General features: G+C 39.3%; 2 protein-coding genes across 2 annotated transcripts in view; one reads left to right on the plus strand and one right to left on the minus strand.

Annotated features, from left to right (window-relative positions):
• Positions 1-19,147, plus strand: part of PIK3R4 (phosphoinositide-3-kinase regulatory subunit 4) — a 30,858-nt gene extending 11,711 nt beyond the window's left edge. Inside the window, exons 7-20 of the mRNA XM_054019739.1 lie at positions 384-557; positions 1,639-1,784; positions 3,057-3,260; positions 4,208-4,409; positions 6,496-6,689; positions 7,894-8,104; positions 10,246-10,411; positions 11,236-11,400; positions 12,585-12,796; positions 13,381-13,512; positions 14,919-15,019; positions 16,590-16,678; positions 17,216-17,324; positions 18,529-19,147. Of these exons, the coding sequence (XP_053875714.1) occupies positions 384-557; positions 1,639-1,784; positions 3,057-3,260; positions 4,208-4,409; positions 6,496-6,689; positions 7,894-8,104; positions 10,246-10,411; positions 11,236-11,400; positions 12,585-12,796; positions 13,381-13,512; positions 14,919-15,019; positions 16,590-16,678; positions 17,216-17,324; positions 18,529-18,699 (2,276 nt within the window). The 3' untranslated portion in view covers positions 18,700-19,147. The remainder of the gene's footprint in view (positions 1-383; positions 558-1,638; positions 1,785-3,056; positions 3,261-4,207; positions 4,410-6,495; positions 6,690-7,893; positions 8,105-10,245; positions 10,412-11,235; positions 11,401-12,584; positions 12,797-13,380; positions 13,513-14,918; positions 15,020-16,589; positions 16,679-17,215; positions 17,325-18,528) is intronic.
• A 508-nt stretch (positions 19,148-19,655) lies between these two features.
• LOC128832396 (collagen alpha-6(VI) chain-like) overlaps positions 19,656-27,561 on the minus strand; it is a 104,598-nt gene continuing 96,692 nt past the window's right edge. Inside the window, 3 exon segments of the mRNA XM_054019738.1 lie at positions 19,656-23,739; positions 24,512-24,605; positions 26,276-26,947. Coding sequence (XP_053875713.1) covers positions 23,520-23,739; positions 24,512-24,605; positions 26,276-26,947 — 986 coding nt within the window. The 3' untranslated portion in view covers positions 19,656-23,519.

The raw sequence follows: 27,561 nt of genomic DNA on the forward strand, positions 1-27,561 counted from the left end.
TTAGGTGCCTAGGTATGTGTTTAAGAGCCTAAGTAATTTTAAGGGCACAAGTTTCTTTGGCTTCCAACTGCAAACACTGATGGAGGAGAGTAGCCTGAAGTATGAAGCATTTCAGCTTTCTTGATTTTTGTGGAGGTTCAGTATGGCCCTGATGTTGCACCATTGAAGTTATTGTGAGTTTTGCCTTTGCCTTTTGCAAATATAGCATGAGCTTATCAGTTTTGTGTTTGAATTTGTGGTGTTCTGCCCCCGCCCCCACACAAATGATCAAATCACTTCCAGGAAGATGTGGACTGCCTTTGTATATAGTGTTTGTTACCCAGCTGTCTTAGCTTTTTGGGGGTGTTACCTTGCCCATTACAATAACACTTTATGGCTTTTAGGTGTTGCTGCTTATGTTGGCTGGCAAAGCTCATCAATTTTAAAACCTCTACTCCAGCAAGGTCTCAGTGATGCTGAAGAATTTGTCATTTTTAAGGCCCTCAATGCTCTTACCTGTATGTGCCAGTTAGGGCTGTTGCAGAAACCACACATCTATGAATTTGCTTGTGATATAGGTAAGTTTAAAAAAATGCTCAAAATATCTTGGTTTTTCTACAGAAAATCTTAATTCTGTAGTTTCACTATTAGCTTAGTTATCCATTATATGACCCTACCTCAAATTTCTTTAGGTTCTGGTGGAAATTATTTTCCTAACTTTTAATAAGCTGTTGCTAATGCAATAACATGTTGCTTAGAATTCTAAAATAACCATTTTGATTAAACAGATAATCTGAAGTGGATATTAGGGTGTAAAATATCAATTAAAATCCAGATTCACTTGGATTAGAACTTTGTTTTTAATCAATACTTCCAGTAGAAGTGCTACCAAAATTAAGGTCAGGACTCACTTTCTGCTTAAATAAATTTACCAACCTGAAACTTTAACTGTCAGTTTCAGATGATTAAATAAGAAATAACATGTTGGTTACAGCAAAGAACATTTATGTGAAATATTTAGTAAAAACTGGATTATACAAGGGAATAAGCTGCCAAAGAAGGTTCTAGAATAATTTGAAATTTTTAATTGTTAGATTTGCACAATCATTAGAAATGTTTAAGGCTGTAACTGAAATATTTGGGGAAACTTTAGAGAGGACTGTCTGCCTTGCCATGATTCAGGAGACTAGGTTACATGACTCAGAGGCTCATACTTCCCAAACAATTGTGGTGATGTTCCCCCATTTTATTTTTTAAGAGTGCATGCAGAATTTTCCCCAATTTTTTTCATTTATTTTCCCTCTATTATTCTGGAGCTGACTCCCTTCTCGAGTCTGTCACCAGTGCTCTTCCATAATAGGATGTTGGTCCTTAGTGAGGGCCCTGATCCTCAAAGCTATTTAGGACACCTAAGTTGAAATCAGAGGGAGTTACGTGCCTTTGAGGATTTGGGCCTGAGTGCCTGTTCTGAAGCTCATTGACTTCAGGCCCCATCTGTGAAATCTTTGGTACTTTGGAGGAGGAGGGACTGAACTTGGGGAGGGGAAATGAGGATCTCCATCTGGCAAATACAGGACAGTCCTGTCTCTTCAATTTGAAGAACAGATTTGAAATTATACATTTTTTAACTTTTTTTTTTTTTTTTTTTTTCCCCCCCAGCGCCCTTCCTATGCCATCCAAACCTTTGGATACGTTATGGGGCAGTTGGATTTATCACTGTGGTAGCACAGCACTTAAATATTGCTGATGTCTACTGCAAGCTAATGCCTTATCTCCATCCTTTTATCACTCAGCCGATAATACAGGTAATTGATTACATAATGACATGAATATATACTGTATGTTCATAAATTTAGATCTGTCTTTGCAATAATATCTGTTTTTAAAAAAAAAAAAAGTTTCATGTTCACTCCATTGCCAGTCTATCAACATCTGCTACAAGAGGTCAGAAAATTGAACTGCTCCTAACTGAGCATCTGATTAGTTTCCTAATCTGAAAACTGAATTGAAACTTTAAAAATTTTTAAAGGACAATATCACTTCAAACTTCATCCAAATAATAGAAGTTTTTACATCTAAGATCGATAGAATCATTTTTGAACAAAGCATTTCCTTGCAGTGTTTGCAGCCAAGTTACTGTAGCATTGTGCTAGTGCATAGGAACCTGAAAGTGATTATAAACTGCCCATAAAAACTGCTATGGGTAATTTTTTTTAAGACCAATGATTCATGTGCAAAAGTGCAAGCAAGGTCTATTGTGTGCATATAGCTATGTGCACTTGGGTTTCAGTCCAGTAAGATGCTGAGCATTCTGGCCCTGATCCAGAAAAGCCTTAAAATATATGCTTAACTTTAAGTACAGTAGTAGTCCTGTTGACTTCAGCTGGCTAGTCATCAATGCACTTGGGACTTCAGTGGGACTACTCACATGCTTAAGTGCTGTGCCAGATCAGGGCCAGCGTAGTCAGCACCTTGCAGGATGAAGCAGTTGCAGATCATCCTGTTTGCAATAATTGCCTGCCCAAATGGTGTGCAGTGGCACATCTTTTTGCACAATACTGTAGGTTTCTTTTTGAATGCTTGCCCCAATTGTCTGAGCAAAGAGAAATCCAAACATAATCACAACATGTATTCTGAAAGTACATTTGATTCTTAACATTCTTTGTTTTAACAAACTGTGCTGGTGTTAAGACTGTAAGGAAACTTATTGCTAAAATATTATTTTAAGCAATGCCTTTTTAAAGAAGTTTTATATTGTTGTGTATATCTTAAAATGAGAAGTATTCTGATTTATAATCTTTCACTTCCTGTTACATTATAATACATAGAAATAATATTTTATGCTGTAAAAGACATCTATGTCTCATGAAATGGTAACTACAACAAATAATGGTATTAAGTAAGATTTAAATATATAAAAACACTTAATTCTTTTTAAAAGTTGCTTTTCTTATAACCAGACAGACATTATCGCAACTTGTTCCTCCTTTGATAGCCAAAAGCTATTGGACAAGTCTTGTATTTCTACAGATATATGATGCATTCCTTGTTGGTTGATCCCTTTTTCTGAATTGCAGATAGATAAAGAAATAGTCCTGTTGAGTGTCCTTAAAGAGCCAGTAAGTCGGTCCATATTCGATTATGCTTTAAGATCAAAGGACATCGCAAGCCTTTTCAGACATCTTCATATGCGTCAGAAGAAAAGGAATGGCACTCGCCCTGATTGTCCTCCCCCTGAGGACCCAGCCATAGCACAGCTGCTAAAGAAGCTACTTTCCCAAGTAATTATTATTCTTTATTTGTAGTGCAGTAGTACACGCCAGTGAGGCTCTAGTGTGATAGGTTTTGTACAGACACACAGGTAGATACAGTCCCTGTCCCAAGGAGCTCACAATCCAAGGTTCTGATCATACCAAAAACTGCTCAAAAAGTCCCATTGATTTCAGTGCTTGAGTTTGCAGAATGAAGGCCTTGAGAAGGTAATGAGGCATTTTAGAAAAGGTCTGCCATAGAGAGAGACAACCAGGCTAGGGTAAGAGGGAGCTATGGTGTTTAGAGGCTTGCATGTAAAAAAGGAGAAGGGAAAGAGCTTTACAAAGAGGACATAACCACTCCAAGACCCCAGAGGTGTGCTCTTCCACCTGACCAGAGAGACGGCATGGGGTGAAGTAGGCTGGCTTTGCAGTACTGAATGTACAAGGAGTATAAAGTCCGTTTTTAAATCCCTTTCCTCCCAGCTGCGGGATACGGGCCCTTGAGCCCATTTCCTTTATTGTACCTCCAGGTAGATAATTGGGGAGGAGACTGGCTAATGATGGAACACTGTAATCCTCCTTATGGAAATGGCTGGCCTTGAGAACCTCCCATCTACAGAGATGGAAACTGTAGAGAAGACTCAGCCTATGTCAGTTCTTTCCTAGTGTGCACTGACTTCAAATCCCTGGTGATAGGCCACAAGCCAGATATATCAGTTAGTAGTTCTGTCCTTTAGCAGTTTTGTATCCCTTCTCCCTATCCAAACTTGTGGGGAGGGGAGGTGTGTGTGGAGGGGTGGGGGTGTAAAATACTGTCCTTACAATGTAGCAACTTTCCCAAAATGTGTTTGAAATGATAGAAGTCTGTCTTGAGTTCTCTCCCTTCATTAAGAACCAATAATGTATCCCACTTCTGTATCTCCATATCTTGATGGAAGTTCTGTTTAAAATTGTCTCCATGTGTTTTGTTGTAGGGTATGACTGAGGAGGAAGAAGACAAACTGTTAGCATTAAAGGACTTTATGTTAAAATCCAATAAAGCCAAGGCCAATATAGTGGACCAGAGCCACCTGCATGACAGCACTCAAAAAGGGGTTATTGACTTGGCAACTCTGGGAATAACTGGAAGACAAGTTGATCTTGTTAAAACAAAGCAGGAGCCTGATGACAAACGTGGTTGGTATATTCTCATGTTTTATCTCTTTGTTTTATTTTCAGGAGGGTTGGGCAGTTGACTCTTGAACATATTCAGTAAACGTTCTGAGTATTTCAGCTTAAACAATTGTTTGCAATAACACTGGACTCATAATGATAGTAATAAGAAAGCCAGCAAAACTTCACTAAACAGGGGGTGTCACTTGAAATGTCAGAAACTGGGGGACTGGCTGGCTCCAATGGATTAATAATAGCCTGTGGAGTCTTTCACTTCTAACTAACTGGATTTAACTCTATACAACTCTGGGGCAGTAATGAGCAAAGGTTGTGTGACGTGAGATGGACTATCAGTAGTGTTTGTATTAAAAATAAATGGTCAGGTTTTCAGTGTCACAGATGACCTTTTTTTCATCACTTTTCTTCTCCCTACTTCCTCTACTGTCCCTTAGTGGGATGACCATTTTTTTTCACTTTGAATATGTTGGCCACTTGTCTGAGGTGTTTTTAAAGGGTCGAACTCTGGGGAAAAGAGTTGTTTCTAGGAGTGTTTTTTGGTATGTCTCATCAAATGCTTTCTGCATCAACACTGTTCAGCTCCCCCATCCAAACACCTACTCAAACACCTTGCTGTCTTCTATTGCTTCCATTTCTTTCCCAATCTTCTGACTGTATCATGCCCCCATGTGTGTGCAACTCCTCCCTGATGCTGCAACCTTCCCTCCACTTCTCCTATTTGTGTCTGTTTTTTACCTGGAACTCTGCTTACTACAAATCCCCCAAAGCTCACTACTCCAACTTGCCCTACAGTGAACACATCAGCTCCCCTCTCTCACACACACACATGCTTGCATTTTTATTACACCTTGGGAATCTCAAGATTTCTGACTTTGACATTTAAAAGCACAATGCCTGTCAACTCCTTGTGGTATATTATAAAAAATATAGAATATACGCATAAATTTGGGTGGGGGGAAACATAAGCACAAATTTTGGGTCCTGTGGAGTCAGTCATAGAGAGGGTTTACAAGTTAATATGCGGAGTCAATACTTTTAATAAATTCTCTCCCTTAAACTGATTGATATTAGGCATCTTGCCTTTAGTCGTTATGCATTGGCTTAGTCTGGGGTTAATTTGCCCCATGTTTCTACTTCTTTTTTAGTTTTAAGTGACCCAAAAAGGAATTTTCAAAATAAATTTCTTAATTATATTCTTGAGCCATCCGGAGGTGGCTGCTACCTTGCTGGAAAATGACAGTATTTGATGCCAGCAGTAATCTGCCTAGTGTCATATGATAAACTAGTCCAGTGGTTCTCTACCTTTCCAGAGTACTGTACTCCATTCAGGAGTCTGATTTGTCTTGCGTACCCCTCACTTAAAAATTACAGTACTTGCTTACAAAATCAGACATAAGATTACAAAAGTATCACAGCACGCTATTATTGAAAAATTGCTTATTTTCTCATTTTTACCATATAATTATAAATAATATAAATATTGTATTTACATTTCAGTTTATAGTATATAGAGTAGTATAAACAAGTCATTGTATGAAATTTTAGTTTGTACTGACTTTGCTGGTGCTTTTTATGTAACTAGGCAAATATCTAGATGATGTACTCCGTAGAAGACTTCTGTGTACCCCCAGGGGTGCACGTACCCCAGGTTAAGAACCACTGAACTAGTCTCTCTCCTGTGCCAATACTGGATTTCCTTTCGTAGGAAGAACATCATTATTTATGACTTGATCCTACTTCCCTTCTACATTAAAAAAAATTCTCTCTGATTTGCATGAGTTATATGAATGGGTCAGCTTTAGGATTAAGAATATGCAAATAGAATATTATGTTATTTCAATAAAGCTCTTCTAATGCTAAGTAGGAATTTTCCAGTTGTTAGGTGTCTAAATCTTTCTTTCTTCTAACATCCCTACCAGCTGATTTTAAATAACCCAATAATGCATTTTTTTCTTTGATTAAATAATTCCATAATAAATCCGCATGTATTTATTGGGTTACACTTAGTGCTAAAGTCATGACCAATTTGAATGATTGTTGTAATGAATTAAATCTTATGTTAATTCTTTCTTTTTTGGTTTGTTTCTTATAGCTAGAAAAAATGTAAAACAAGAAGCAAATGTAAATGAAGAATGGAAAAGTATGTTTGGGTCTTTGGAACCTTCTAACATCTCCCAGCCAATACCTAAAGGGCAAAGTGCTGATCAAGAAGCAGCACAGACTGGAAAACCTCTTCGTTCTGAGTCCACTGCTGGCATCTGTGCCAATTTGTCATCCTCTCCACAGGTATTTCTGAAGACCTCGCTTTTTTGCATTTTTTATCTAATCTGAATATATAAATAGCAGCAAGCACTTTAATATCTACTCACTGAACATAGTGTTGGGACCAGTGTAAAGAGGGTTTTTTTTTTTTTTTTTTTTTTTTTTTTTAGCCATTTTATGTAGTGTTTCTTTGTCCTTTTGGCTCTTTTGTTCAACAGAATATTGGGGCTTAAAGTTTAAAAAAATGGGAAAAAATAAGTTCTATGAACAGCATGATCCCAAAGTGAATCTCTAAGTGATGTGTTGGGGGAGACTAGCCAATGCATTAAATAAATTATGCTGACCGTAAAGCTCTTGGAAACCCTTTGAGAATTCAAGAATTTAGGCCCTGTAATCTCCTTTTGGGTGAACCCCTTTTGTCTGTGTCTTCAGTGGAATGCAGCAGTTACCATACCAGATCATAGCAGTGGTCTGTCTACGGTAAAGAATACTGTACCCAGTAGTGGTTAATACCAGATGCAGAGGAAGGTGCAAGAAACCCTGCCGTAAACATGGATGGAATAACCTGTTCATAGGGAAAATTTTTCCCATCCCTCATTACAGATTGATTTGTATTCTGGAGCATGTGTTTGTAGGATTTCCAAAATTGGTATGGATGTTAGGGGCTGCCTGGATGGATCACCTTGCAGGATTAGGGCCTTACTAACTAGCTGTGACATCAGTATTCATTCTGGAACTCTGATGGGAGTTTGTCAAAATTTTTTGGTTTTATGTAAACAAATAATTGTTAGCTAATTTTGTCACTTTGTTGGCAATAGTGATTACAGGTATATTTGCAGTAACTGCTCCTACAACAGTTGCTTGAGGAAATATTAGTAAATATTTTCTTCACGAAAATGTGTACAGCGAATAGACAATTGTGTGCTGTGTTTTGAATAGTAATTTGTATTTAAAGTTGTTATGCAATTAAGACATTGACTCCACTTTCTATGATGGCTTTGGAACCCTTTCATTAAATGTGGTTGCAGTTTGGCTTGTGGCCAATTGTGTGTCTGCATTCAGTTACTCACTTGTACAAATATTCAGTTCTTAATTTTGAATTTGTATGTTTACTCATCACTAACAGATTAAAAGATAAATGATTCTTCCATGCTCTTGTCAGCGTGACATGCTAACCACATGACTGATTTAGCTGTGAACATTTGTTTAAATTGTTTATGGCATACAGGCAACTGATGGAACAGTTGTCCAGACCAGGAAACCAACCATACAGGTTTTAAGCAGTACAGCTTCACCTTCCACGTACCAGTTACGCATCACTACTTGCAAAACTGAACTTCAGCAGTTAGTCCAACAGAAGCGAGAACAGTGCAATGCAGAAAGAATGGCCAAACAGATGATGGAGAATGCTGAATGGGAGAGCAAACCACCTCCTACAGGTAAAGATCAGGACTAAGGTGTCATTAGACCACAGGTAAAACCTCTTGGATCGAATTACATTCACCATAAGGGAAAATTTGAAATGCCAGGAACACAGGAAATTACTGGGTTAGGAAATCTGCGATTTTAAGAAGCTGATCTGGACTGGTTCCTTTTTAATATTTCCACTGTCAAAACAGAACCTTTTCCCTAAAGGTCACCTAAAAAGTCTTATTTTTAAAACTTTTAAAAAGAGAAACCCTTTTTATATTCCATGTCACTGGATGTGTAGACGTGCAAATTATAAATGCTCATTTAAAATCAGTTTCTTCAGCTACCTGCCAAGACCTAGTCATCAGTTCTCTTGCAATCACAGATGACCTTGCTAATACTTCAAGCAGTGCAGAGAATGCAGTTGTCCATCAGTGTAGTTGATTTGTCAGTAACTGTTGCTGGGAAAGAGATTTGAACTCTGATCAGCAAGCTTTTCAGTTCACCTTTAACATTGAGAACAGGGTCAGTTTAGAACAGGGATCGGCAACCTTTGGCACGCGGCTCGCCAGGGTAAGCACCTTGGTGGGCTGGGCCGGTTTGTTTACCTGCCGCATCCGCAGGTTAGGCCGATCACAGCTCCCGCTGGCTGCGGTTCGCAGTCCCAGGCCAATGGGGGCGGCGGGAAGCGGCACGGGTGAACTGCCAACTGGTGAACAGGGGATTCGTGTTACAGTTGTGGATCAATAACTTTACAATATTCCTGTGCTTTGACTGGCTTTGTGTAATGTTATTTAGTGCATAGGTCACATCTCTGAAAGAAAATACCCCCCTTCCAGTCCTCCAAACTCTGGTAAATTTGCTTTATTGTAGAATCGGGGGGGAGGGGGGGTTGCTTTAATTACACCCTTCCCCTGTAATTTGGCATATTGCTAAAACCTATTAGTAATAACTCTGAATCTGTGTTTTGTTTTTAAAAAGTCCCAGTTTAGTTTTTAGATATACTTCTCAGTTTTATGGAACCTGCTCTCACTTCCTGATTGCCAGCCACATTTGGGAGTGGCTAATAATGCTACATTAGGCAGGAGGAGATAGCAATAAGGACTCACACAGAGATGCTGTTGCTGATAATAAGGATTTCAGTTACTATGCCAGGTGCCTGTAACAAAGGAAAAGTAAATCCCTCCTGCTAGGTTCTAGCAATAATGGGGGGCGGGGGGAGAAGGGAGGGGAAGAGGGTGTGATTCTCTCAGCCCTCCATCTTGCTGAGTCCAGGTAGCATGGACCCAGCCCACACATGACTGGAAGCAAGAGGGCAGGGTACTGCTCTTTCTAAGATCAGAGGCAGGAAGGATGCATTAACCTCTGATAGAAATAGGGTTGGGTTAGTCTCTTTAATGTGCTTTAAGCTACTGCTGCTAACAGTCAGTTTTCCCTTCTTCAAGCTTCCTGCTAGCAGCAGCCCCACCATCAATTTTAGAGTTGCCTGTAAGCAGCTGTCTTTTGTCTCTTTGCTTCCTTGCGAAGCATCCCCTCCCCACCAGGCTTGGGAGTATTTCACTTTGCTTTATTGGAGCAGGCTCTCAGCAGAACAGCTTAAGAGTCTTGTTGTCAGAAGTTGCTACCATTTCCTCTATTCCACTGTGTCAAGTAATGAAAATGTGAGAATAGCACTCCACATTGCTGCTGTTCTAAATGCCAGTGGAGTAATGTCAGTTTAGATTTCAGAGGTCTGAAAGCCCACAATCATTAATCGGTTTTAAACATTGCACCCATGAATTAAATGGGGAGGGGAGCAGTGGATTGAGAGAAGAGGTTGTTGACCCATAAAATATTTTAAATCCCATCTATGTGCTTCTATTGTATGGAATCCCACACTAGGATCCTTTGGGTCCAGCATCACAGATCAGTCCCAATGACTATCTGTTTAAATGTGTGTAAGATAAATAAATAAAATAATGCTGCTCTTGCTTTTGGGTCTCCTAAAAACATTCTCTTTGGCACCAGTAAAGAGTGCCTAAATCTGGTGTGTCGATGTGCAGTCTGCCTAGTATCTTTTTAGTGTCGTGCCTGCAACCTCTCACAATTTATCACTTGGATGGGGATGGGAATTTTCATATTTCCTTTGTGTTAGGTTTTGGGGGTTGATTTCCTATTGCTCTTTCCATAGGATGGCGTCCTAAAGGGCTGTTAGTTGCTCACCTTCATGAACACAAGTCTGCAGTGAACCGTATTCGAGTCTCGGATGAACATTCCATTTTTGCCACATGCTCTAATGATGGCACGGTGAAAATCTGGAACAGTCAAAAAATGGAAGGAAAAACCACTACGACCAGGTAACTTACAATTCCTTGGAATATGTAGGATTTTTTTTTTTTTTTTTTTTACCAAAAATATTTAAATACACTCAGAGTTAAGCTTGAACCACTCCTACAGTATACTGAAGATCTTAAATATTCAAATGGAACATGTAAGTGTGCAACTATAACATTTTATGCTTCATTTTCTAGGAATCTTTGTTCCTTTCTGTCTAATTGAAACTACAAGAGGAATATTACATAGGCAAAGTAATTGCAAATCCTTCTGATGTATGGGTGAAATATATGCTGGTACTGATACCTTAAGATCACCTACATTTACAGCTAAATGAGCTTCATAGTTAACTGCCTCATTCCCTGATATGCACTTCAGGAAGTTTGTACTGTTGGATGAAGAGAAAATGCATGGTACATAATTTATTGAAATGCATATCTTACAGAGAAAAGAAGTCAGTAAAGATGCGCAGGACCATTATGATAATGAAATTAGAGTATGTATGTTCATAGACAGATTAAGGTATTGTAAAAAAGCTACATATATGTATGTAAGATTGTAGGGGTTTTATTATTCTGTACCTGTAGCACAGAATGATCGTGAAATTGAAGAGTATCATAATGCATATCACAAAGGGGGAGAATTAAGGTTATGCGGGCAACTTAGACTTTGAGATTTCCTGATTTTGGAGCACTCAACTGTGCAACCTTAATATTGTCTTCATGCAGAGTTGTTGTTTTAAGGTGGTGGGAGAGGTGAAATTATATTAAATTGTTTTTTTGAGCTTGCTAAGACATTGGGCCACTACTTGAAACTGCTTCCTATCTCTTCCCCTCCCCCCCCTTAGATCAATTTTGACATATTCTCGGATTGGAGGAAGTGTCAAGACACTTACTTTTTGCCAAGGCTCACACTACCTGGCTGTAGCTTCAGATAATGGTGGGATCCAGCTTCTTGGGATTGAAGCATCAAAGCTTCCGAAATCTCCTAAAATTCATCCAATACAAAGCAGGTACATGTCAACAGTGTCTGTTTCATACTGGAGAATTCATGTACTATCAGGTACTAGCATGCACTTAACAGTAATCCCCTCCCTCTTGAGTAAAGAGTGCTTGAAAGGATGCACAGGTCAATGATTCACAGGAGAAAGTTGGGAGATATGGGTTCTATACCCAGCACTGTCACTAACATGCTTTTGATCGTGAGTTCTTCACCAAACTTCCTATTCCTATTTCCCTCTGTGCAAAATGGTAATGACATTTACTTTTCTCATAAAGTTGTTTCAGGTCTTTATGGAAGGAATATTGGAAAATATTACAATTTATAAAGCTTTTAAAGTTTTACATCATGTTTGCAAATATATGCCATGTGGTTTTGCTGCAGACCTATAAGTGATTCTTCCAGGCTTTTACTTGGGTGTAGGGATGAATAGGGTGTGTAAACTGTGGAAGGGTGGGAGGTGATTTTGGCCTTTGCTACATCTCTGCCATATGAGAGAGTTTGTCTTAAATATTTAGTATTGCTTCATATTATTTATGATTCTGTTACTTCTGATCCTTAGATGAAGGGTGACTACAAGTCCCACATTAGGTTGCGTCTCCTAAATTCTAGCAGTCCAGGTTAAAAATTCTCTGAATGTAGTTTTTTGTCTGATACGTAAACTCAATGTTGTGTCTCAAATGTCAACCTCTGAATTGGGATTAATTTAATAAATAAAATAACCCAAATGTGATCAATGTTCCATCTTTTATAAATTAGAGATTAATTTTCATCCTTGTATATATTGCATCTCTGTATGAAATACATGCTTATTTGCATACGCTCTAGATGACTATCAGTTATGCTGTCAGCACTGTAATAATACTGTACGAGAAACAGACATGTACAGTTCCTGCCCTCACAATCTGGACAAATATCAGACATGCTGGGAGACCCATAAGTCACTGCTGTAGTTGTGATTTTTAAAGATGTACTGACAGCATTTTATTGGGCTGATTAAGATATGTAGGCCTTGCAGGAGAAGTGAATTTGGAGGAGAAATAGGGAAGATGTTCATTGCAGAAAGGTCAGGACTCAGGAGGCAGTGTGAATGAAAACATGAGGATGGCAGTAAAGCATCTTCAGTCTGGGGGAGTGTTAAAGAAACATTTAGACGGATAATATTTGTCTTGTTTCTGATTTGCTTTATTTATCCAGGTTGCTAGACCAGAAGGATGATGGGTGTGTGGTAGATATGCATCACTTCAATTCGGGAGCACAGTCAGTGCTGGCTTATGCCACTGTGAATGGTTCCCTAGTTGGATGGGACCTGCGATCCACTAGTAATGCTTGGACATTAAAACATGATTTGAGGCTAGGTCTCATAACCTCATTTGCTGTGGACATACACCAGTGCTGGCTATGCATTGGTAAGTTTAATTATTATTCATTCTCATTGTATTGGTTAGACTTAGTGAAGTTCCTTTAAAATAACTATGTAATTAAAGCTGTCCCTTATAGAGTGCATGGCTCCAGATACTCTTGCTTCCAAAAGGGGAAAGAGAACTTTTAAAGAGCAGATTTCTTTGCAGTAAGTATTCTATTGTATACTTAATCAAGACTGCAGTCCCTTTGCCTTAGGGTATGTCTATACTTACCTCCGGGTTCGGCGGTAAGCAATCGATCTTCTGGGATCGATTTATCGCGTCTAGACAAGACGCGATAAATCGATCCCGGAAGCGCTCGCTGTTGACGCCGGTACTCCTGCTCCGCGAGAGGAGTACGCGGAGTCGACAGGGGAGCCTGCCTGCCGCATGTGGACCTGCAGTAAGTACCTTGTAGTTCAAACTAAGGTACTTCGACTGCAGCTACATTATTCACGTAGCTGAAGTTGCGTATCTTAGTTCGAACTGGGGGGTTAGTGTGGACCAGTCCTTAGGAACAGAAAGAAAGGCTATAGATTAAAAAACTGGTGCAACAGTCCCTCTAACAACAAATAAATCTCTCTCACCAGGTACAAGCAATGGTACCATGGCATGCTGGGACATGAGGTTCCAGTTACCCATCTCCAGCCATTGCCATCCTTCCAGGGCTCGTATCAGACGCCTGCTGATGCATCCTCTCTCTCAGTCATGGGTAATTGCAGGTAAAACAGATATCTTACTTAGTACCTTATTGCTGAAGATTGATTAAAGCATGTTCTTCACTTTCTGTTGCACTGAATGCTTGATTCTGCAGACTTGCTTCTGCTCAGCAGGTGAGGGTCATAGTTGGATTCTGCCTCTGTGCCTTGTAATGACTTAAAAAAAATACAGTGTTATCTGCTGATGAAAACTATAATCTCTAGACTTTTGTGTTCCTGGATAGTCCAACTCTCAAGAGGTTACGAGCCCAGCACACTGCTTGCCACATATTGTTGCTTAGGGGGAATTTACTTAAAAGACAGGAGGTGAAATCCTGACCCCATTAAAGACAGTGGGAGTTTGGCTATTGGCTTCATTGGGGTCCCAGATTAGGGAAGATTTTCAGAGATATGAAGGATAGTTCAGTGTCCAAATCCCGTTGAACTAAACTCATTTGTGCCTTTGCAAATCTCCCAAGACACTTACTGCAAACACTTGCAGTTGTTTTATTCTTATATACACAGAATTGTAGTACTCTGCAATAATACTGCAAATATTTTATTAAGTAATGGTGCAGCAGCCCATTCCTGTAATGAGATTTTTTTTTCTTAAAATATTGTGCAGTAACAGAGCATACAGGGTTGCAGTATAGTGAGAATAAAATTTAAAGTTTCTTTCACCCAGTGCAAATTAAAATATTTTTAAATTTGGGGTTCAGAGTTTAAGTAAACTTACTCCTTAAATGTCACCTATTTTATGTTAATGGATGATATCTGGATTTTAAACATCTCTTTGAAAGCCTTTCACTTGTGGGAAACATGCACAAACAGTGCAAGTCTTCCCCCCGGGGGGTACAGAAATAGCTAAGTTTGTCCTGGTGGACTCTGATCCAGCAAAGGATTCACTCATGTGCTTGCCTTTAAGTATGGGAGTAGATCCCTTGAATTTAAACAGAGGTATTCACATGCTTAAAGTAAAGTACGTCATGAGTGCTTTGCTGGATCAGGGCCATAATAGTCTACAAGAATTTCTATAGACTTAGAATTCATCTGACAAGTGGAAGGGAAGGATGTGCTCTGAGTTCCCTAGCCAGAGTGCTGAACTGCCTCTGATACCTGTGTAGGCAAACCACCATTTACAGTCCCAGGAAGTAAGTGATACGATTATATGTTTTCAAGAGGATATAGGAAATAACGGAGAGTTTAAAACAAAACTACCTTAAAGTGAGGTTTAGGGTCCTTTTTAACCATAGTGGAGCCGCCACTGTAGAGATGAAAACAACAAAATATGTTCAGAACTTACTAATAGAGTGAGGCTGACATGTTCTCCAAGGAGAACAAGCCAAATGTATTGTACACTTAGCCTCTGTCAATAGAAAGCCAAGTCATCTGGTTTAGTTGTAACCGTGTTGGCAATGTCTTTCCTGTAGCTGTTCAAGGCAATAATGAAGTCTCCATGTGGGATATGGAAACCGGAGACAGGCGCTTCACTTTGTGGGCCAGCAGCGCACCTCCTCTTTCAGAATTACAGGTCTGGCTTCCTTTTTCCTTTCCCATTACTGTCTTTATCGTTTTCCTTAGAATTTCCTCAGCCTCCAAACAGCACTTCAGTATTTTTGCCTGTGTGTTTGGTTCCTGCCTTTGTTTCTGTAGTTTCTCAGCATGTGCTCAGCTTGGGCAACTTAAATCGTGTTTTGCTGTCAAACAAAATCAACTTTCAAAAAAAGGCTAGGATCCTGCAGAAAGGAAAGATACAATATAAGGCAACTGCGGGCTCCAGGGAATTAGTTGATTTCAATTGTCTGGATTTTTAGTTAAGGGTTTCTTCCTTATTAAACTTCTTAGATTCAGTAGCTGGGATTGGACCCCTTTGTGTAGCTGTAGTACATTTTGCGAAGTGACCTTGGGACCAGGTAGTTTGGAGTAGGGTATGTTGCCGATTCCCCTTGCTGCTTCATCTATTGTAGAGGAGGAGTTAATGATACTTAACACACCCACTGGTATGCTTGGTCACCCTATTTTTTCACAAAACAAACTAAGCAACCATCTGTGCTGTGATTTAACTGTAAAGATCTTTCCCCAAATAGCAAATTCATAGTATTGTGTTTGGGTCTGTTCATAACTTAATGACCTTTAAATGTTATTCCTGTGATCACAATACCTCTGTTCTATTGCACTTTCCCTTTACAGAGTAAACCCACCACTGTTTAGCAGTTAGTATTAAATAGGGAAAATATACCTTCATATGGAGCAATACACATGTGCTTTTTTCACTGTTGCTCATAAGTCAGAGGCACATCCATATCTAGCAGTGAGTGCAGAAGAAACAAAATAAAACCCTTCAAGTAAAAAATATCACTAAGCCCCCCAATAAATGTTAAACATTCATATTGCAATATACGCTGTACTTGGTTAAATGGCCTATCTCCCCTGAATAAAAATCCTAGGTTACCTTCGCTGTTGGGCTCTGAAATACCCCTGTGTAATGATATTTTTGCAGTGTTGTTGTAGCCATGTTGATTCCAGGATAATTTGAGCGACAAGGTGGTCCAATAAAAGATATTACTTCATCCACCTTGTATCTCCTATGTAATTATAGCTTTTCATAACTGAGACTTTTGTGATTCAGTTAACTGGCAGTCTGTTGTGCTGGTTCCTGTAATCTGGCCAGGACATCAAGGCTTTATGTGTGTATCTTTGTGCTTTTCAACTTTTACCCAATTTTGTAAGAGATAATTACTCTAATTTTACTTAGCTGAGAACGTCCCTATGGAAATGTCAGAGAATTTTTTGTCATCTCTCATTTGAAGTGTAGGAAGCGTTAGATTCTCTTGCATTGCTTTGTGAACAGGAACAAAAAGACAAATGACTTTTACCTCTATATATTTAAGATTTGACCACTTACCAAGACACCAAAACACCACACTTCATGCTTGTCATGAAACAAAAGTCAACTTTTTACAAATAAGGTGCCTGTTAGTAATTGAGTCACTATTGTACAGGATGCCCGTCTTGTTTTGTGAAGCGTGGCAACATAAATTAGTAATTTAGTACAAGAATGTTTTTGGAGATAGTAACATGTTTGCATCTTCCCCCATTAGCCTTCGCCTCACAGTGTTCATGGAATATACTGTAGTCCTGCAGATGGAAATCCCATTTTACTGACTGCAGGTTCAGACATGAAAATAAGGTAAGAATAGCCTGAGGAATCTCTTTAAAAATGTGATGGGCTTTAAAAAAATCTAATGAGTAAAACGCCTACTACTAAAGCACCCCCGCATAGTGGAAGGTTAGACATTTGTGCAATTGAATGTTAGCTTTTTCCATGGAGTCAAGAGATCCATGCTCTCTGTTCTATTCCTCATTGCTGCTGCCTGTTATAGCAGGCCAGTGTTTTTAACTTTCCGCATCTCACTTTTCCCATCTGAAAACTGAAATAATTACCCACCTTTTGTAAGTGTTTGATATGCTGTGCTGGAAGCAGCAGTTAGTGATGCCTTGTGAGCAAATGTGATATTAACTTTGATTTTCCATATTTATAACCTATAACTCTTCCGTTCAATGCTTCTGTAAAGTCTGGGCTAACTGAATTTTACCTTAAGGGCAAGAAGGCTCTTACACAATCACATTGAGGTTTAAGCAGCATTAAGCATTTATCATCATGTTTGTTTGGATTTTTTGGGTTGTGTGTGTTTTGTTTTTGTTTGTTTTTTCTTCTGTCTCTTAGGTTTTGGGAAATGGCTTACCCTGAGAGATCATACATTGTTGCAGGAAGTGCTACTTGCCCATCTGTATCCTACAACAGGAAGATAATTGAAGGCACAGAGGTGGTTCAGGTATCCTGTTCTGTTTTGTTTTTGTTTCTCTGGCTCCTCTAGGCCAGAGTTCAAATTACACCAGTATGATGGTAGGGAAGCTTTCATTGCTGGCACCTGTGCCTTACCTCTTCTCTGGATCGAGGATTTCAGTCTCTTAGCAAGTTACATTTAAATAATGTTTAAAAACAAAAAGTGCTTGCTTTTGACAAACAGTGCCGCCTAATAGTATTCAGTAGGGGGACCCTGATACCTTGGGATGACTTTTGTGATCCTGAAACTCAGAGATTTAACAATTTTGGCTTGCTGGTCACTGAGGCATTTCCACTGCAGGCTGTTACCCAGGTAGTGTGGGATTTGTCCTGTAGTTAGAAGTTGAGTACTGTATCAGTTATTTATGCAATGCTGTAAGTACACTATTTATTCCTTATGGGATAATTAAAAACAGTTGGAGCACAACTTAAATCACATCAGAAAAGTACAGGAATGTTTTCATTTCAGAATTCTGCTGCGATTAATGTGTCCCTCAAAGTGACCTCTGGCACTTGCAGCTTTACTGATGTTTAAATATGATTTTTTGTAATGTTTTTTATTGATTATTTAACTGAATAAATGCTATTTCAGAAACTTCTACTAAGGAGGCATTTTTACATATTTCCTTAATATGTAAAATCAGTTGCCAAGGGTGGGTTTTTTTGTTTTTGTTTTTGTTTTTTTGGTAGAGTTTTCCCTTATGAAAAAGTCCTATACAATTAGGACAAAACTGGTTGGATTCCCTGGAGATTATAAAAATCTGTAGAATTTTAATATATCCTTTCTATAAAGTTTAACATAAATGATATCCCTGCTACAGAATTGTTAGTTTAAACATTCTAGATGAACTAATCTTTTCTATAGGATTTTTCCATGAGGACAACTATGCATATATTTTCTCTTTTTAGCTTTTCCTTTACTGAAGTTGTAATATTGAATTTGGCACACCAGTGTTATGTTCTTATCACTAATACAGAATTATGACTCCAGTGCAGACTCAAGAAGCTAGATTTTGAATGAAAAGGGCTCTTACCTCCACCCTCTTCAGAATAGGAGGAGAACTTCTGGCAAAAGACAACTTATGTTGATTTTTTTAATGGTCGTTCTAGTTTGCCAGAGTATGAAACATCATCTTTTAAATTTATGTAATTTTGGAGACTTGTTTTATTTTAATACTTCCACTCTCAAACAGGAAATTCAAAATAAGCAGAAGATGGGCCCCACCGATGAGACCCCTCGTCGCGGACCAGAGTCTCTACCAGTCGGACACCATGATATCATCACAGATATTGCTACTTTCCAGACTACTCAAGGGTTTATAGTAACTGCATCAAGAGATGGAATTGTTAAAGTGTGGAAGTAAAAGTTGCACTAATATATAGTATGTATATATTTGTAACAAAAAATAGTATTATACTGATTTTGAAGAATATGAAGGTGACCATACATCAATCACTATGGTTATTAAAGCTTGTTTAAAGGCCCTTTGAGTTATTTTATTACAGCTGCTTGGTTTCCGTAGCACTTTCTGAAAGTAACACGCAGAAGCAGTTTATGAAGAAATTGTATTTATCCTCATGGTAACCATACTATTCTTCAGGAACCTGTAAGAAAATAGTTTGAAATATTATGTTGCGGATTATAAACAATGAAAGCTGCTGACCCCTACATAGACAGTATTTATGAAGTCTGACTTTTTTTACATTGAGTCTGGAAGAAGAGTGAAAGAATTTGTTGCACTAATGTCCATGTATACTCTGATAAATATACAGTTAATACTAGAGAATAAACTCCATTTGAGCTTACTTGTACAGTAGCTTTTGTCTGCAATATCTGTTGTCCCTTTACGTCTATGGTGTGCTGAACCTTGAAACCTGCCAGGCTTCTGCTTTACTGTGTCACACTTGCAGGCTAATGTCATATTTATTTGAGCATGTTGTATAAGAGAGGATTGAAAGCCCAATGGTACTCTGCAGGGGGGGAAAATACTTTTAAAGTACTTCTTGCTACCCCCCCCCCCCTCCTGCTCTAATGAACGTGTAAAGCACAGAATGAGTGATGGGTAATGTTTTCTTATTCCATTATACATGTCTTTTTCTTGCTCAAAACAGATGATTTTTATATCCAGGTAGCAGGGAGTTTTTGGTACATCATGAGCAGACAATTTTGTCTCTTGTGTGTAAGTAATGACTTGTAAAGGAACAAGGATCTCCCGTCATGATCACTGCATCTTGTCTTGTTCTTAACACAGAAGATTTGATGGGAATAGCACTGAGTATTAGTTTTAGCTAGTATGATCACATGAAACAAGACACCATCTGAAGTTTCAGGCAGACAGTTTAATTGGTACCATGACATGTTGCATAACCTGCATTAAAAAGCTCAGTATGATGCCAGCATAGTGATAGAAGGTACATTTTACAACTGTCCCCATACTTTTAAAAACTAGCTGTAACCTCTAATTGGTGAAAGACATTTAAAAACAAAATGTGAGGCAAGCATGGCGACTTCAAAACTAGAAGGGTGAAACCACTAAGCAGATCTGAACCCTATATACAATATGTGCATGTTGCTCTCAGAAATAATGCATGGTATTTTGTACTGTAGCCCCAAATTATGCGTTTCGTACTTTTATGAGAAGCTTTAACTTCAACAGTGCTAGTCGGTGGGACATGAGGATCTGAATTTTGGCTCATCTAACAGATTTGTGTTGCTAGACAACACTGACAATTTCAGCAAATCTCTTTTCACTTCCTAATCTCAAGGTACTGTTGTTTGTGCATTCAACTCACTCACGCAGCAGTACCTTTTTCCTACAAAAATGTAATGCTCAGGTGTCGTCTTAAAAGTCAGAAAAATAAAATTCTTATACTACTCTGTAAACCAAAAAACTGGTCTAAATTGTGAACATTTTTATTTGAAGGAATTTGAGGTCTGAAGCTTTGAACAATGACTATCAGGAATGCTTACTACTGTGAAGAGTCACCTAGGCCGGGTCATAAGAGTTTGAGAAATGGGACTTTTGTTCCTTTATAGTGCATTGATATTCAAATCCTGATCCCACTAAAGCCAGTGGTTTATATCCCTAGAGACTTCAGTAGTAATTTGGTTTAAATTTTCCTTTTTGGAATAAAAAGATACATTTAACCAATATCTCTTCTTTTCCACAATTGACACATCATAATTCTAGGTTCAAGAGTTTACTCCATGCATAACTAACAATGCTACAGTAATATGGGAAGGATAGTTTGATAGGCTCACTACCTGCTCAAAGTACTTAACATACCAGTTAAAATGCAATGAGCCACTGTATACCTATGCTGTTCATTTTTACACATTTGTGTACCGACACTGAAATGAAGCTTTGTAAATGTACAACAAACCTGGATGTTGCAATGTTTTTGGTGACTATTTGACATCACATCAGTCTGAAACTTGGTATATTGTGGCATATAAAACAATTCCATTTAGCCACTTTTTAATATTGAGACTGTAAAATTGAATAGGGTCCATGTAGCTATGAAGACAAGTAGAGTTGTACAAGTTCTGTCCTATGAAACTTGCAATTCTGAATTTTTTTGTTGTTCCAAATCAGAACAAGCAGTTGGAAATACAAAGTTTTCTGTGGAATAGACTTTTTGAAACACACTGGCCAGACCATCAGGAGCCAGTCTGCTTGGTTTCCATTCAAACTTATTATGGAATAGAGAGATTCCTGTAGAATGCTTCAATTCCATGGACTCAACATTTTTTGATGGGGGAAAAAAAAAATACATTGGAAAGTATTTTTTTACAAGCCCTATGCTTATGACTTTTTTTTTTTGTTTTAAGGCAGACAAGATGCTCCATGTTAAAGACACAATGTTCTTTTAGAGTTCTCCTTGGTCTAAAAGGTAATTTAGTCACCAATTGCATAGTTACTCTATCTGGAAAAGCACAGCAGTGACTAATAAGCCTTCTTCCTATCTTTACACAATACAACATACACCTGTAGAAGGACTATGGAAAGTAAAGTTTCACTGAAAAGAATTTGCACTGCAGTTTACTCATTGAAAGAGGAGAGTGTTACACACACATTCATGCCTCAGTTCTTGCCAGTCAACTCCAACAAAGCACAACTGACCTGGAGACTAGACAGTTCCTTAAGGGCCTGACCCTGTTAATTTCCAAGTGCCCTCACCTCCCTCTGAAGTGAATGGGAGTTGAGCATGTTCAGTACTATACAGGAGCAGACCCTACATGCATAGGGATAGAGATATTCAAGTTTTTTAAAATACAGTCTTGTCCATTTCTTAAAGGAATAAAATGATTCTGTATCTCACAGATCATGTCCACATTTCTTCCATGATTTCCACCAATAAACCATTGTAGGAGGCAGAGTCGGGAATTTTTATAGGTCAGAACCATGCAGCATAGTTAGTTTCTTCAGCCCAGTGCCATATTTAACCATTTCATTGTTTAAAACGCTTTGGTTCCAGCCATCTATAAAACAAAAACGGCCTTCTCTTTAGGATGAGACTGTCCATACAGAGGATTAAAAAGCCTTGTTTTCAATACAATTGCTTTTCTTTTTCCTATAAGCATTGTATTAAGGTAGAGTATATCTTTTCAAAACAGTGAGTGATTGCCAAATCTTGGTTCTAGCCACAGTCTGAGCACGTGCTATGGTGCCTCTCAAAAAGGGCCAGGATGGGAACAAATCTCTAGCCAGCTGATGGAGCCAGTCTTTCCTCTGCTGGGAGGAGCGGCAAGATGGCCAGATGCAGTGGCTCTATTAGTGCCCTCACTTCTTCCTCAGACCGAGCCCAATCCCCCCAGCCTCCAAACTGCATACACTGCTTCTGCAGTTGGTAGAAATGTGGAATTATGGGTAGGCTTTCCACCTGAGAACAAAACCAATGGACTAAATCCATCATGGGGATAGGGGAGGAGGAGATGTCTGAGGATGTGAACAAGCGCTACACAACAAAGGAGTCTATAAAACTAATATGTTCAGAGAAAGATGATGCATGTGTGCTACATAGTAGAGATGCAGTTGCAAATGAGCATCCATTCAATCCCCATCACAACAGTACCTGACACTACACTCCAAGGAAATCTCTACAGCTATTTTCAAAGGATATGCAAGGGCCATAAAGGAAACAAAAATATTTCAGAAACACGTCAATCAGAGCAGTGGCTACGCAGTACCTCTGAAAATTAGGTCACTTATTTATGTGCTTAACTTCAGGCAGCCAAGTTTGAAAGTGGGAGCCTTAACCTCTTCAGGCTGTTTCCCCATCCATTAACAGGAGATCACAGACTTTGCTCCTGTAGAACATTTTAGGCCCGCAGATGAAACGTGCTGTGTAAGTGCTAAGCATTGTAGTGAAGGGAGCTGGAAAGCAGTAGTGAATGCTAGCCATTTGCTTTTCAAATTTGCTAGATATTTTACAAGACTATTTTTATTTCCACTTCTTCTAACTGCCATAATATTTATCCATGAGCCTTTGTATGCCGCTCCCTTCGCAGCATTCTGAGAACAGAATGTGCGGATGACCAATAAACTGTAGTGGCTGCAGATCCAACCAAATTCCTAATTGTGTTTATAATACATGAGCGTAGGCATTCTTGCTTAGTATTATTTGAACACAATCGTGTTCACATCCTCAATATTAGTTCATTCTGAAGGGTTACAACAGTTCAGGTGGAACAGGTCTTAAGATTTTACTGAGGGTGCTTGTTTCAGTGAGAATATTTGGGTTTGGGGTAAGAGGAGGCCACGGTTGAACCACATAAGAGGCTGTCCCACCTCATGTTGGGAAACAGCCACAGGAGGTCGACTAAGAGGATCACGTGTAGCAGAAGGTAGCTTAGAATGGGCCTGGAGCCTTGAAACAGCTCTGTGTTTGGCAGCTAACTGACGGAGAAGGTAAGTGGCAACAGGAAATTCTGCCTGCTTGTGTAGGAGCCCTCTTCCTGTCATGCTGGTGCTGAATCAGTGAGTCTACAGAGGGCAGAGAAGAGGTTAGGTTGATGGCAGGAAGAGGAGGAGGAGGAGACCGAGAAGAGCTGGTATATTTGGCTCCTTTCCCTCAGCTCAATTTTCTAAGGAAGTGTGAAGTCATCCATAGGGTTCCAAAGGTTAAACTGTCCATCCTGCTCAGTGAGGTTTAAGCAGACATCCCCCTTCCTTTCCTTACATCAGACATCACGCATGTTATCTTTCCTTCCGTGTGTTTTGGTAGCATTCTCCATTATGTCGGTAGTTACCAAGGATTGATATGTACTGCTGGCAAAACCGTTGGTGTTTAGAGGACCATTGCTTATGTCATCCTGGAACATTAGTGTTGCATGCCCAGAAACAGCGTATTCAGCTTCAGCTCTGGCATCACCTCCTGACCAATCCTCATCTAGGATAGCACTGGGGATAAAAGAACAGGAAACATTTTGGCCTGGCAGGATGACTCAAAAATAGCTGGTATTAGCTAACTTCCTCTGTTTCAATGTCTGCCCTTTTCCTTAGGTTGAGTTAAGACTTGACCATCTCAGGGACAGAGGTATTCAGATTTCAATAAGGGCTCGTCTTCACCATTTGTAGCAAGCTGGGGTATGAATCTACCCTGCCCTGCAGTGTGTAGACCCTGCTGCTGTGCACTAACAGTTCGCTAGTGCACTTAGAGAGTATCTAAAATCACGCTAAGGAACTGTTAGTGTGCATCAGCAAGGTCTACACAGACAGTGAATAGCGGGCTAGTGAAGGTCAGATTTACACCACAGCCTACTGCAAACTAAACGTTCAGGTGGACAAGCCCTAAGATCTGGAACAATACGTACCCCCAAAACAATCAACCACCGGTGTTGGGGCAGGTGGTGCTTTGCACAAATGAACTCTGCAGGACAAGCGGAAATCAGGCAGGAGGAGAATTTTGTATCTGGTTTTAATGAAAACGTTTTAAAATCTTTGTTGCAATTCTATAGTTTTCAATTTTTTTTTTAAACAACCAATAATTTTGATGTCAGAACATGAAATTACTGCCCAACACAACTACTCACATGCATAAAGTGAAGCATGTCTGTGAGCATTTGCAGGTTCAGGACCTTTGATAGGAATCCCTACCCAGGAGAACTAGGCGCTCTCATCAATTTGCCCACATGTAAAAACAAGTCATGATAAAATAAGTGTCTGGACTCACACATGTTGGCCCCTTAGTGCATATTCTGGTTTCTGAGAGCGAGCTCTGGTACAAATTCTCCTGAGCTCTACTGGTGGATAGTTGTTGCTTGCACCTGTCAAGAAAACAAACAGAATGTACCAACTCAATGCAATTTGAAACAGTTTTCACTCAACTTTTCCTCTTCTGCCCCCACGTATCTTCATTCACCCAGCAGGGTTGTACTAAATACTGAAAGCAGTAAGACAAATTACTGGCAGAGCTTGCAAGGGCTTATACTCAGCTTGATGGTATTTCTGTTTGGATGGAACACAAACTTTTGGATGTCACAGCCAAGCGATTCCAAAATCTCAGGAAATGGTCTAGACATAAAAACGGCCATACTGGGTCAGACCAAAGGTCTATCTAGCCCAGTATCCTATCTTCCAGCAGTGGCCAATGCCAGGTGCCCCAGAGGGAATGAACAGAACAGGTAATCATCAAGTGATCCATTCCTGCCACCCACTCCCAGCCTCTGGTAAACAGAGGCTAGGGTCACCATCCCTGCTCATCCTGGCTAATAGCCATTGATGGACCTATCCTCCATGGATTTATCAAGGCAATAATGGGCAGAGTCCTACTGATTTTGGTGAAAATCAGAAGGGGGATGGGGGGAATGACATGTAGCCCCTGGCATCTAGTTGTAGACCCAGCAGCTTCAAGCACCTCCGTAATTGTGTACAAATCAAAGAACTATTTGATGGCTGCCATTAACGCTTTCTATCATAACACCTCCTCATCTCTGCTCTGCCCATCCTCCCAGTACAGTTTTAAAATGCTGACTTGAAAGAGAGAGAGAAGTAGAATCAGAAGAGTGGCATGGGGGCACATGCAGCCCCTGAGATGAGAGTCTATTGGCAAACTCAGTTTAAATACCTTCTGTTTCTTTATGCATAGGCACCATTTTTTAGACACATTCACACCATAAGGCCATTAGAAGCTATGATTAGTTTATAGTACATTAGTTCTCTCACCCTTGCAATTCAGCCGTTCTCAAAGGCTTACTTTTGCCTAGGGATCTAAAAATAATTCAAATGTGTCTATGTTAAGGTGAGGACTTCAGGATGATAGTCCAATTATGCTCTGTAGTCTCCTCCAGTATCATTCCATCCATGAGTCTGCAAGGGCTGCTGCGATGTGTAAGCAGCATAGATTGTACTAAATACATCCCCCATCTGCAGGTTCTTCTGATGTGTAGTCAAGTGATCCAAGAACACAAAAACTTTTCTGACATATCACTGTGTTGATCTACTACTAGGTCAGCATTTTTTCTGTTTATTGAATAAATGGAAGGCCCAGGGAACTGATAATAGGATATCAAGCACTCAACCTAGGTCACTGGTCCAATCTGTGGCAAAAGCTAAAAGTGACCTAAAATCACTACCATCTGATAGTTGTTAGGTGGTCAATGTGAAATAAAGTTGGTGGCCTTAGTTCAATTCCTAGTAGAGAGATTTCCCATCATAAAACCTATTGAGATCACCGGTGTTGTTCGTTCCTAGGGCTGTCTAATAAGACTATCAAGCATGGACTTAAACCACTCTTTTACCCCTTAAGTATTTAACTTGATCTACTAAGGACAGAACTAAGCGACTTTGGAATGGGAAACCTGCATTGAAAACTCCATGCTAAACACATTTGTGAATCTATGGAAGACTCATGTCCAAGGTTATCAACCTAACCTCTTTCATGAGTTGCTGGACATTCACTGAAGAACAATGAAACAGCATTAATATAATAACTTACGCCTGAGGAGATGCACAAATGGTTTCATAAACCTCACTACGTATTCAAGTTCAGGCTTATGAACTCTGCCCAGCTGAATCAAATGATGTTCCAGGGGAATACTAGCCATCTCTTCCAATTCCATGTCGTTATATACATGTCCTAATGAAATTACAAACAGAGCATATCCTTGGCACTTGGCTCTCAGAGATGCCTCCTTTAATGTGTCTTTGTCCCACTGACTTGTTTCTCCAGCAGATATAACAATAAAAGCCTTGTGTTGTCTGGAGTGGGGTGCAGTTAAGAAAACATTATCAATTGTCCACTGTATGGCATGGCCAAGAGCAGCTGCTCCATTCAGCTGTCGAACAGATTCTTGGATATGTCTTTTCATTAACGGTCTCTTCTTGTAGGTGACAAAGTCAAACTCTTTCTTTATGGGGCTCCTCTCTAAGTGGGGTTTGAAACCTGGTGGAGCATGGCTCACCACAGCCACCCTATCACCTGTGGAAGAAGTCTCTGGCTCAGAGGAAATGTCAAAGTTATCAAGTACTCTGCTCAAGAAGTTTTTCACGTTCTCAAATTCGGTACCACTCATTTTCTGTGAACTATCCAAAACGAAAGCAGCATCCACATATGCCGGTGGTGATCGGAATCTGCGGCGTTCACAAAACTCGACTGGTTTACATTTGTCTGCAAATTAACAGAAAATTAGTTTATACTTCTCTCTTTAAGAAACTGAAAGTGTGACAAAAGAAACTGCGTCTGAACTCTCAATTCCGGAGAGGATTAAAGAGCTTAAACTTAAAGTATTAACAACAATCTTCTACATCTGTGAAAGTTATGTATAATTAAAATCAGAAAGCTAAGGGACTGATCCTGTGAAATAATCCGCTCCTCACAAGAGTAGCCCTTATTACTAGGGCTGTTGATTAATCAGTTAACTCATGAGACTGACTCAAAAAAAGTTAATCGCGATTAATCGCAGGTTTAGTTGCACTGTTAAACAATAGAAGATCAATTGAAATTTATTAAATATTGTGGATGTTTTTCTATATTTTCATATATATTGTATTGTGTTATATTTAAATCGGTGTATATTAGTTGATTACAAATATTTGCACTGTAAAAATGATAAATGAAATAGTATTTTTCAGTTTACCTCATTCAAGTACTGTAGTGCAATCTCTTGGTTATTAAAGTGCAACTAACAAATGTAGATTTTTTTGGTTACATAACTGCACTCAAAAACAAATGTAAAACTTCAGAGCCTACAAGTCCACTCAGTCCTACTTCTTGTTCAGACA

This window comes from Malaclemys terrapin, chromosome 2 (genome assembly GCF_027887155.1).
Source record: "Malaclemys terrapin pileata isolate rMalTer1 chromosome 2, rMalTer1.hap1, whole genome shotgun sequence".
In the NCBI taxonomy this organism is placed as follows: domain Eukaryota; kingdom Metazoa; phylum Chordata; order Testudines; family Emydidae; genus Malaclemys; species Malaclemys terrapin.